The sequence below is a fragment of the Lissotriton helveticus genome, chromosome 8, assembly GCF_964261635.1.
Source record: "Lissotriton helveticus chromosome 8, aLisHel1.1, whole genome shotgun sequence".
NCBI lineage: Eukaryota > Metazoa > Chordata > Amphibia > Caudata > Salamandridae > Lissotriton > Lissotriton helveticus.
This window is the reverse complement of record NC_136069.1, coordinates 327,608,199-327,620,755: the sequence shown is the minus strand read 5'-3', so window position 1 is coordinate 327,620,755 and position 12,557 is coordinate 327,608,199. Positions and strand designations below refer to the sequence as shown.

At 42.3% G+C, this 12,557-nt stretch overlaps 1 protein-coding gene across 4 annotated transcripts in view; it reads left to right on the top strand.

The window, feature by feature from the left end:
* Nucleotides 1–12,557, top strand: part of SPATA13 (spermatogenesis associated 13) — a 166,748-nt gene that overhangs the window by 101,157 nt on the left and 53,034 nt on the right. For all 4 annotated transcript variants that reach the window (XM_078657101.1, XM_078657102.1, XM_078657103.1 and 1 more), the window contains 2 exons: nucleotides 7,621–7,800; nucleotides 12,209–12,394. In XM_078657101.1, the coding sequence (XP_078513227.1) occupies nucleotides 7,621–7,800; nucleotides 12,209–12,394 (366 nt within the window). The remainder of the gene's footprint in view (nucleotides 1–7,620; nucleotides 7,801–12,208; nucleotides 12,395–12,557) is intronic.

Sequence of the window (12,557 nt, the reverse complement as noted above, 5' to 3'; positions counted from 1 at the left end):
GGTGGTTGTGCTCAACATTTCCCAATCATTTGCTCATGGAGAGTTACACTAGGCCATGCTGTCCTAGATGCTGCGCGGGCCCCTTTTGAGGCGGTGTGCAATACTTTTAATAGCACTCACTGTGAAGAATGTGTTGCTCTCATTCTCTTATGCATATGAAGCATACATTTCCATAAATTCGAGAAGCATGAGAATTAATATACCTTAGATCTTTGTCATGTTGGAGCATTCTATGTTTGGAATGCAACAACATCATTCGTGGAATTAAGAATGTAGAGGGGATTCTGGGAGGGACAGTTTGAGGGAGTTGAAGCAATGTGAAGCTGTAATGTTTATCTGGGAGCAGAGTTGCCAATAAAGAAGATTGATACTACTTTGAGGAAGAGTTCTTCTTTACAAATTGGCGACTGAGGATAGGCAACTCTGAGCGGACCCACTGAGGAAAAGAAGAGGAGTTTCATGAAGAAATAACCAAATGAGCAAATGAAGAAAAAGTGAGGTGAGGAGGACGGGAGGATTGAAAGTGACTGAGCGCATACAGCGTATAACATATTGAGGCGGAATTGAGTGGCAAAAGGAGAAAAACGTTACCTGGAAGAGGCATGCCGAGGCGTGGAGCGTAATTTAAAAGCTGTCTCGTGCGCCATAGGAAACTGTCTCGTGCGCTGTCTGTGCCGATTTAAAAGCTGTCTCGTGCGCCATCGGAAGCTGTCTCGTGCGCTATCGGAAGCTTTCTCGTGCACTGTCTGTGCCGATTGAATACAGGAGCAATTATCGCGCGCAAGCGCGAGATCAGCATAATAAGACATCGCGTAAAGAAGAGGACTACGCGAGAGGTGTAGCGTGTGACGTCATCACGCTCGGCGGCCATTTTAAGAGATTGGGATGTTATGACTGAAGAAACGCATTGTGATCGAAGAGAAGACTGTTAAGAAGGAAAAACACGGCAAGTGTGTTCAAAGAAACAGGAGTTCTTTTTAAAAGAAAAAGACAACATATTATTTAGGAATATTCTAAAAATTATATATTTTAAGATTAAAAAAAAGTTTATTTAAAAAAAATATTCTAATATTATCATTTGTGAATTTGAACAAGAATTATAAGATGTGTGCAGCGCAAACTTTCACGTTAACACCACCAATACCATTCCTAGCAGAACCAAAGATTAGATGGCAGGAATGGAAAGTGTATTTTAAGAACTATATGTTTACCATAAAGAATGATGATATGACACCAGAAATAAAAAAAGGAATTTTGCTACATTCTTTGGGACCGGAAGGAATTAGACAGTATGAACAAATGCAAAAGAAAGAAAGAGGAGAAGATGAAACAAATGAGTATGAAAACGCATTGGATGATTTGGAAAGATATTACGCACCAACAGTATGTGTAGCAATTGATAGATACAAATTCTTCAGGAGGAAACAAGAACAGAATGAGAAAATAGATGATTATTTAAGTGCACTAAAGAAAATGGCGGAGAAGTGTAGATTTGGGCAAATTGAAGAAGAACTAATAAGAGATCCAGTCATCATGCTTACTAACAACAAGAGAGTGCAAGAAAGATTATGGACTATGGGAGATGGAACATTGAATAGAGTACTGGCAGTAGTAAGAAAAGCGGAAGTATCTGTCAGGTGTGCGAAGGAAGCGTTGGACGATGAAAACGAGAAAAGTAAAGAAGTATGCGTTGTAAGGAGAACCATAAGGGCAAGTAGTGTTGGTGCAGGAAAAGAAGACAAGAGTGATGAAAGAAGGTTGGAGGAGAAGAATTACCAGCCAATTAGAAGTGACTACAGGAGAGGAAGTCAGACTAATTTGGCATGTTACAGATGTGGTAGCTACACACATTTAGCTGACAGTAAGGCTTGTAGGGCGAGAGATCAGAAGTGCACGGTATGTGGATTGGTTGGACATTATGCAAGAGTTTGTTACAGAAAAGAAAGAACCACAAGGATAAAATACGTGACGGAAGAAAGCAGAGAGGGAATTAGAAGAGATGAAGAAGAAGATTCAGAGGAAGATGATGATGTTTTTATGATAAAAGACTTTATTTTGGATGTCAAGTGTAAAGGAAGGAGTAAACCTAAATGTGAGATTGATGTTTCAGGTGTAAAAGTGATATTGGGTGCTGATTCCGGATCACCATATACCATTGTGAATTTAGACATTGAGAAATTTGAGAATCAAATTGGAGTTGAGTTAATGGAATGTGATATAAATCCAAGAAGTTACACTGGGCAAAGCATTCCTATGGTGGGGTGTGGAGATGTGAGATTTGAATTCAAAGGGAGAGTGGCGAAGGGAAGAATGTATGTTGACGAATATGGACCAAGTGTATTAGGATGGAAGGACCAGGCAAGCTTAGATATAATATTAAATCCGAATGCGAGAGAACAAGTTATGGTAATTGGTGAATGTAATGATTTAAAAAATGAGATTAAAGAGGAGTATGGAGAAGTATTTTCAAGCAAAATTGGTGTACTTAAAAGATTCCAACTTGAAATTAAGTTGAAAGGTAATGCAGTTCATGTGAACTATAAAGTCAGGAATGTTCAGTGTGCAGTGAAGAGTGAATTGGAAAAAGAGTTGAATGGGTTGGAAACATCAGATATAATTGAGAGGATTGAGTCGTCTGTGTGGATGTTTAGAGCGTATTTGTGGGAGAGTGAGTTTGATGTGAAAACTGAAAATAAGCCTTTGGTGAATTTATTGACTACTGGTGGTATGATAAGAGCTTCAGCAAGAATAGTAAGATTTTCAATGAGATTACAGGATTATAATTACAGAACCAAATATGTTCCGGGTCTGCAAAATAAAAGTGCAGATTGTTTAAGTAGGATGCCTTTATCAGGTAAAGAGACAGATAAAAATGAGTGGAATGACTATCAAATTGCTGTTGTAGAGGAAGAAACTTTTGAATCGATTAATAAGAAGGAGTGGCTTTTACATTATGGAAAGGATGTGTTGATGGAAAAAATCAAGGACAGAGTGTTAAATGGTTGGGATGAAAAGAAACCGGATGTAGCAGAAGAGAGAGGTTTTTGGGAAGTGAGAAGTCAGTTGAATGTAGAATCAGGATTTGTGTTAAGGGGAGGAAAAATGATACCACCAAAGAGTTTGAGGAAAAGAATAGTAGAAAGTAGGTTCATTATAGTTTTGATAGACTATTTTAGCATGTGGGTTGATTTGGAAGTTGTAGAGAAAGCTGATGCGGAAACTGTAGTAATCTTTCTAAATGGAGTATTTTTGAGTAAAGGTTTGCCTAAAAGAGTGATTAGTGGAAATGGAACATATTTTACGGTTGTGAAATTTGAGGAATTTTTGAAAAGAAATGGAATAACACATGGTTTTACATTTGTTTACCATCCAGCTGGAAATGGTGCGGTTGAGCAATTTAATCGTGTTACAAAGGGAACAATTCAGTTTGCGTGTGAGAATAAGAACTGGGAGGTAGAATTTAGGAAAATGTTGTGGGGTTATCGTCTCACGCTTTCTCTCACGGGTTTTAGTCCATTTGTGATGATGAGAGGTAGAGAGCCTTTCACTGAAGATAATATTGGATGGAGGGAGAGTACAAAATACATTCAATGGTCACCTAAGAATGTCATGGAAAACATCATTAAGGCACAACAAGTGTACAATATTAAAAAAATACAGGAGATGGATGTTGGTGGAGTTGGAGCTGCGGGTGGAGCTGCAGATATGTTTGATGAATGGCTGTGGGAGGATGAAGTGAAGGAATGGATGGAGCTGCGGGTGGAGCTGCAGATATGTTTGATGAATGGCTGTGGGAGGATGAAGTAGAGGAAGGAATGGAAACAGAAGAGGAGAGTAGTCCAGGAAGTGGACAGGCTGATGATTTGGGAAATAATGAATTGTGTGAACCACGAATTTATGAAGGTTCAAGGAGACTGGGAAAGTTTGTTAGAGTTATTAATACTCCTCACAATTTCAGAGATTACATTTTTGAGTATGTATCTTATTTTTTACATTTTTTTTTTTGTTTTGTTTGGAAGGGGGAAGATGTGTCATGTTGGGGCATTCTATGTTTGGAATGCAACAACATCATTCGTGGAATTAAGAATGTAGAGGGGATTCTGGGAGGGACAGTTTGAGGGAGTTGAAGCAATGTGAAGCTGTAATGTTTATCTGGGAGCAGAGTTGCCAATAAAGAAGATTGATACTACTTTGAGGAAGAGTTCTTCTTTACAATCTTTGTTCCTGAAATTGGTTTATTAGCTAATCCAAGTCTTGCAGATACTTTTTATTTTATTTGTTTATTGTAACGTGCTGTTAACCTCCAAACATTACTCTTAGAACACCTACAAGGGGCGGATGGTGTTAATGAGGTTTGGGGGCTTTGCCCTACCATTCATGGAGGAGGAGGGAGCAAGCGGAGGCACACCGAGCAGTTCAATGCTAAGGCCAGCAGGTTGCTCACAGTGAAACAGCAGAGGCTGTGTTTACTTTGAGGGAGAGAGGGAGTAAGGGTGGAGTGGGTAATACTGCTCATGTGCCAGTCGAGGATTTCCTCGCCCTCAGTACAGTGGCGTCAGGAGTGGGGGTTATGGCCTGTTTCAGTAGTGCAGCATCAGTATACCCTGGGGTGCTATTGCTGTGGCCAGGGTGTAGGTATCTAATCTCCATACAAATAAATGGATCGGGGCATTGCTCCTTTTGTGTCAGTCTGGGAGTGGCTGTGGCTGATGGTACCAGGTTGTGGGAGGAGTCGGGCAGCTGGTTCTTTTCCTTGAAGATTGTTCTCAAGAAGTGGAGAACACGTGCAGCGGTATTTTTAACAGCAGCTGCTTTTCTCACTCTTATTTCTAAGAAAGTGATAACTTCTCTTTCTGCCTGTCGGATTCAAAAATGTGTTTTCTCTCGGCGGATTGTTGGGCTGAAATGCAGAACTGCTGGAACAGCAGACGTTTCGCAGCCGAGATCAGTCTCCCCTCCCTCTGACTACCTCAGTCAGTTCCAGGGGGCTGGGGTGGGGTCACTGTCAGCGTGGGCACCGGCCCAGGCCTCCCTTCACCTCTTAATTTAAAAAGCTTTTTATAGTTCCACATTTGCTTGGTGAGTGGAACTTTACTTGCCATATGTTAATTTTGATAACATCTCGGTTTAGTTTTTACAAGTGTTCTTTACTCTTTTGGAAAAATAGCCTATGATAAGATTCCTTGGGGTTTCACCATTGGATTTACTAAATCATTTCCTAAAAAGAAACACAGAATATAACAAAGGCAGTGTTTGTTGTAGGACAACTATACATTATGAGCCAACTGTTAATCCAATTTGTTAATGTTTTTCTGTTTTCCATATGATTCGAGGGCACGCGCTCTATACCATGGCAGAGGTGGATGGTTATCCTGCAATGATAATACTGCTGGACTTCATACCATCTATTTGTGTGAATGCAAGCAAATGCCAGCATTTCATCTCTTTCAAATGCACTTCATCCTTTACAGGCAGCAGCCAGTGCAGGATTTCTCATTTGTCCTTGGGCACAAGTCATTGTAATGTAAGGATGGATGGATGGGTATTGCCAGTTTTGCAGTGTTGCATATGTTTGCTGACCACTGTGGCCTAGGGCAAAAGTAACAGAGTACCAGCTTGTAAATGGCAATGGACAGGGTTTGCCACCGGTGTTAATGTGGGTTTAAGAGGATCATAGCTGAAGAGGGGCCTTGGAGAGACTAGTGGCATGAAATGCTAAGTACTGAAGTATAGGAGACCGCCGTAAATGCACAATTTGAGCCCTTTTTTCATTTTTTTCAGCAAGATTTGTTGATACTTAAACTTTAGTATGAACCTTTTTTCCCCTAAATTTTCACACAAGAAACATTCTCCAAGACCTTCCTTCAGTTCTGACTTGGTTGCTCGCATATTCATTGCCCACCACTTTTGGAATCCACCAGCCGCCCCTGCTGACCTAAATGTGTTCTTCTCTGATAAATGTTACATGATATCCAGTGTTAGGGAACACCTCAACCTTTTGCAGATTATTAAGTAGACATGTGTATATTCCAAGAAAGTGTGGGCACCACATATGCCTTCCCACTGGAAGTTTTAGGTTACAGGTGGCTTTAGCTGTGGTTTGGTAGGCCCGTTGTCAGAGATGCATGCTAATTTGTCTTGAGACATACATTAGCAGGAGATTGACCAAGTTAAAAGCTCAGCCTTCTAGAGTAAAGGCTTTGCCAGTGTTTGTTATTATTTCAGATTTTGGTGTCAAATTCTATTCAAGCTTCATCCATTAGGTAGAAGTGTGTTCAACAAGCACATTGTAGCCGAAAGCTAAGTTCAAAGCACAATGCTGTGGTATTGAGTTTGATACTGCTTCAATTCTCCAAAGGTTTATGGCTTTTTAAGAATACTATAAAAAATTCAGTTTCAAGAACTCCAATTTGTTGCTCCTTACTACCGTTGTCAATATTTGCTACAATCTTTACAGTTTAGATAGAAGGCGTGTTGGTCACGGATAGCTCTCTTGTTAGCCCCTCAGATACCATTTAGCTGTCTGTTGTTACAAAAAATACCTATTTTGGGCAGTACCAACACTTGAAGTGGACTTGGGCCAGTCCATTGCTTAGCATTGGTTGGCTTTTTTGACGCACTCATTTGCTTGCTTCTTATTAGATGATTCCTTTTCTACCCCCCCTCACCCCCCGCATGGAGTATATCTTCTTTACAGTTATTTTGATTGAAGGACTTGTAGCCTTTCACTGCTCACATTAAAGGAACAACGTTTATCTTTCTTTTTCAACACTCCTTGGGAGTTCATGCCTTTTCTTGCACTCTCTCTGGTGTGCTACTTCCCCCTCAAATACCCACTTTCCTTGCACCGCATGCTCTGTGTTGTCATTTCCCCTCCTGCTCCACCATAGCTCACGTGCCCTCCCCGCCCCCTTTCCTCTGCTGCCTCTCCCCTCTGCTGCCTCTCCCCCTCTCCTCTGCTGCCTCTCCCCTTCCCCTCTCCTCTGCTGCCTCTCCCCTTCCCCTCTCCTCTGCTGCCTCTCCACGCCCCCTCTCCTCTGCTGCGCTCCCCGCCCCCTCTCCTCTGCTGCGCTCCCCGCCCCCTCTCCTCTGCTGCGCTCCCCGCCCCCTCTCCTCTGCTGCTCTCCCCTCCCCCTCTCCTCTGCTGCCTCTCCCCTCCCCCTCTCCTGCCTCTCCCCTTCCCCTCTCCTCTGCTGCCTCTCCCCTCCCCCTCTCCTGCCTCTCCCCTTCCCCTCTCCTCAGCAAATATCATTGTGAAAACCAATAGGTCTCCTGAATAGGAATCCTATTATCTTTGCAAAGGCTTGTTTGTGGTATTCTGTGTTGTGACCAAGTGTTTTCCCATTGAATGGGTGCTGGATTTATCTGGTCTCTGTGGTCTTTTCATTCTTCTCATGATGATACGTGGTACACAAATGTCTCAACCCAAACTACAACAAAATATATTATTTTTTGTATTCATGTATGTAAACCCTTTTTTTTGCTTGAATTTTAGAAGAGTTGCAATACAAGCACCACTAATTCTCAAAGTATTTGAAGTCAGATCTGGCAGTAATTTGCAGAACATGTTGCTTTGTATCAGATGGTGTCATTATGTTAACTCTGCCTTTTCCTTTCCAGTTCAATGGTGATGGCAGTGTGATCTACGCAGAGGCACTATGGGACCACGTGACTATGGATGATCAAGAGCTGGCCTTCAAAGCTGGCGATGTCATTCAAGTTCTAGACAAACAGCACGATGACTGGTGGTGGGGCCGGATCGATGACCACGAAGCCTGGTTTCCTGCCAGCTTTGTCAGGGTATGTTAACTGAGGTCTATTTGAACTTATTCAAAACAGAGCTATGTTCGATAGAATTATCTGGCAGGGTGTTGGTGCATGTGTGGCGTCAATCACTTATTTTACTGCATCAAGGCAATTTTCAAGGCTAACTCGTCCGGACTTTACCTGGTGTTATGTTTTTATGTATTTAACCAACATGGGACACACATAACTGCAAAGTAAAGAGGCTCTTCTTTGTGGGGTTTACAGTAGGCAGTGCAGAAGAAAGTGGAGCTACAGCGATTACAGTAGTCATTGGAAGGGTGCTGATGCGAGGCATAGATGGGCCAGTTCAGCGAGGGGAGTGGCAGAGTTGAGGATGGGAGAAAGGATAGGGTGACAAAGGATGACGGTGAAACTTTTCAAGAGTGGTCTTGCTTCTGCAATCAGCCTGTTGACTTTTCTGCTTCTTGCAGGAAGGGAGAAGGATGGAATTGAATGGGGGGGGGGGGGTTTAACATTTAAAATAATGCATTTAGTGTTTTCCTTAAGAGGAGGTGCTTTTCTCTGATTGAGTGGGTTAGAAGAAGGAGATTCCACATATGAAGGCCTTGCACTTGCAGGACACTGCAGGTGTTGTATTTTTTGTTCAGGTTGGTATAGCCTGTTCTCATTTAAATGCCTCAAAGGCTCCACAGTTGTATTTGACATTCTTCTGGAATAGAAGTGTAAAAGATGACAGGTAGCTTCTGTCTGGGCACTTCTCACTGATGAGTGCTCCCATTCATTTTCAAGAGTCACCAAAATGCCTTAGGCGGTGACTGTGAAGAGTGGTGTTAAAGGGAAGAAAAGAGTTTAATTCTGGGATCAGGCAAGGAGTGGCAATTATACTTCACAAGGTCATTAATTTATTGTATTTTCAGGCATGAAAGAAATATGAATTTCTGACAGGCATTCGATACGCTGTAGGTTTTTGAGCTAATCACACTCCTCTTCCTTGAGTACTCTGCTGTAAATTGTGCGCATCAAGCAGATGCCTTGCAAGGGTACATAGAAGCTACATACATATCTTTTTTGTTGTTGTTGCAGTTTTATATTGGGCAAACTTAGCCCAAGGGGATTGGAGCATTTTTCCAGAGAGCTAGATTACGTTACACATTTATAGGCAATGGAAAATTAAGCGTTTTGCCCAGAATCGCTGGATGTTGAGCTGAGGCCAGGACTCAAACATTCCCTAGTTCCAAAGTCGGCAGCTCTGGCCATTATGTCACATCTCCCCTTTACTCCACTCCTCCTTTCCTTTACTCCTCCTTTCCTGTACTCCGCGCTCTTCAAATGAGCAGTTTAAAGTAATCCGTCTGGTGCTAACCTAGTCATGTTTCTATGGTGCTCTATGTTCATTTTGCCCTTACCTTCCACAGATAAGTCAAGGGAGATTGTTGGGTTGTGGTGGGATTTACTGCAGCCTCCACCAACCCTCTCTACCCAAAACCAAGTAATCATTCCATAAACACATACGTGGTACAGCAAGCGTGCTGCTTCTGTAAAGCTTCAGATGTCAAATTATATTAAAATAGCCACAACTGCCCTAGTAGGCATTGTTTCCACTCTTACAGCTACTTCTTATGAAGTCCCAATAATCTGCTCACACAGAGTTTGACTAGAGCCCGTTATAATACAAAGGAAGGTCTGTAGATCATCCCTCGCCCCAAGGCATCATTTGACCCTATTGACAGTCATTGAACCAGAAGTTTATAATTAATCAGCGTTACACGCTTTAGCAATCAAACAAGCGTTGAACATGAGGTCAAACCCAGATCATTGGTCCACTGAGTCCCAGGCTTGGCTTACTTTTTGTGAGGCAAGGAATGGGTCACAACAAAGATACAACTTCTGACTTCAAATCTGTTATTCACTTGCTGTTTTCAAACAACTTGCTGCCACTGTTGAGAGAGGCGTGCTCACTGTACGTGTTCATACTACTTGATGAAGCCCAGCTTCACATGCTTTCCTTTATTCACTAAAGCATACAAAAAAGTGATGGATGGAATGCTCAAATTAATATCAGTCACTGTTAATTACTTGGGCCGCAACCCAATCCATTGTTATTCACTGAGCCACTTGGAATCAAGCTGTACCATTCTAAAAAGCTCAAAAGAAGGGCGAATCCTGTCCTGCTTGTATTCTGGTTCAGGGAGGTCCTGGCCCAGCAGTTCGGGCTGGACTGTTCCCATGGGGAGCAGGGTCAAGACTGATTTGCGTATGGCTGGGTCTGAACTGAGGTGGCATGGTGGGCAAAAAACAATGGATTGGGTTGCGGCCAGAGCGATTGCCAGTGGCTGAGATCAATTCAAGCATTCTGTCCATCACCTAGTTGTTTTGCATTCTTTTATTCACTGCCAGAATCCAGCATCTTTAATTTCCGACAGTCACCCGCTGCCACCGAGTGGATGCACTTGTGTTCGTCATTAGCAATATTACTGAGTGCAGGTGCCCCCGGCGCCTGGCACAGATGGGGATTTTCATGAGCAGTACATTTTCTTTGACCCAGAATGGGAATCTCATTCACAGATTAGGATTTCAGAGGATTACTTGCTTAGTTTTGCTGCACACCAAATACAGGCATAATTTGTAAAGCTACAGGAAAATGCTTTGTATCTTGTAAATAGAATTGCTGAAAGCTAACAAGAACCATCATTAGAAAGCAAGTGTATTATTCTCCATACATGTGTGGGTGGAATAAATGAATCATTCTAAAGGGGAGGGATGGAATAAATGTTCTCTTCCAGGGGATCCTCATCAATAGTCATAAGCATTAGAATATTCCCGCCCACGCGCTGGACCCCGGAAACACTACATTTTATGTGCCTTACTGGCACACGTATAGAGTAGATTGCGCACTCTGCCTTTAGCGCTTAAACGGTACACCACTTCCCAAGTGCAGCCCTCCGCTCTCTTTTGTCTCTAAATCCACAATTAAAATATGGCACAAGCACACATGCAGAGGCATCTGTCATTCAAAGTGCTGCAAAGCAAACAAGCAAATGTGCAGGCGCTAACTTCACACGCATGCAGTATAACAAGAAGGAACATAGACATCTAAAACTCCCTTCAGTTTTAGCAAAATGCCACAGAACAGTGTAAACCGGGGCAATCGCCCATTGCACTACTAGGGTACTAAACTATTACCTGTAGGTGGTTTGCCTAAAGTACTTGGTAATGTCAACATGATCTTAACGAGGATGAACTGGTTAACTCCCTTCCAAGAGCAGTCACAAGGTCCCTTTTGAGGTCGCTAGGCCATCAACTTTCAAGAGAGTGCTTTTACAATGTTTCAGAACAACAACAAAAAATGTTTCAGAACCAAAAAAACGCCCAAGTGCAGCGACCATCAATGCCATGGGAATACACTTAAATAGGGCAGTACAACCCGTGCTGTGAGCATTACAGAAACCACATCAACCAAACATACTTTAGCTAATAGTGGCTACCTCCAATGCCCTTGCAGATGACATCCACCCAATCTACTGACACTATACTGCAAACGACAGGTGGAAGCAAATTATGACTCTTGAGAAGGTACAGGTTTGACCTCCTGGAGACCAAACCACAACATCTCCAGTAGAAAACCGTAGACAACAATACCGCACATTATTGTAGACAAAGCCAACCCATCCAGCCCCAGCAACCATACTAAACCTACCTGAAGGTTGCTAAAGCACGTTAATCATGGGTAAGTAGTAGCGTCCGACATGTCACTGAAGACAGAAATAGTGGTCATTTAAGTTACTGAACACCAATGATGAACAATGCAATGGAGGCGCAACAGCAGTTGGAACCAAAGTATACTGGCAACCCCAATAACTCAAACCCAGTTATTATCCAGTGTTGTACTTTGGACAGGCATTCTTTACTTGCGAGCATATAGCTAATATCTAGAGGAACCTGTGATTATTAAGTGCTAGGTTAAGACACACAAATTATTTTTTCTGCAAAACTATAGTTAGCCGACACAATGCAGAGGAAGAATCCTGACACGACGAAGAACCAGCAACCCAATAGGTTGAAACGCAGAGTTAAGCCAAACCCCACAGCATAGTTTATTTCCAAAGCTTAAATATGTGCATCGACAAGCCATCGTTCAAGCACGCAGCGATACTGAAGAAACCAATTATGTTTTCGATGATGCGCCACCTCCAATTGTGGGAAAAAAAGCATTGTAGCAATTTAATGCTACTACCGTGCTATTAGGCACTATAACAGAAAATAGAATAAACAAACAAACTAGGTAAGGATCAAAGGGAACCGATGTACTCAATAATAGAAATGTTAAGACCAACTAAATTGTGAATATTGAACAAAAAAAGCCTCCATTGAATACAGTGATTGTGTGTATGTGTGCGTCTGTGTGTGCTGTCACTCATCTCTATTTTCTGTTTACTTGCAGTTACGTGTCAATCAGGATGACGGTCTGGAAAGTTCAAGCAGCAGTCAGGATGGGGACCATGACACCGAAGTGAGCAAGCACCGCCTTAAGAACGCAGAGAACAAAGATCAGATGCGGACAAACGTCATACAGGAAATAATGAACACAGAGCGAGTCTACATCAAGCACCTTAAGGACATCTGTGATGTAAGCATCCAGGCATCCGTAGAATAATATGAATTTGGAAAAAAAGATGTTCATCTCTTTAGCATTTGTGTACTATATGAGACCATCTCACGAGGGTATTATGAATAACTGAGGGTCACAAATGTAGAACGTGCGTGCCCAGAAGGTCCAGCTCTGTACGGGA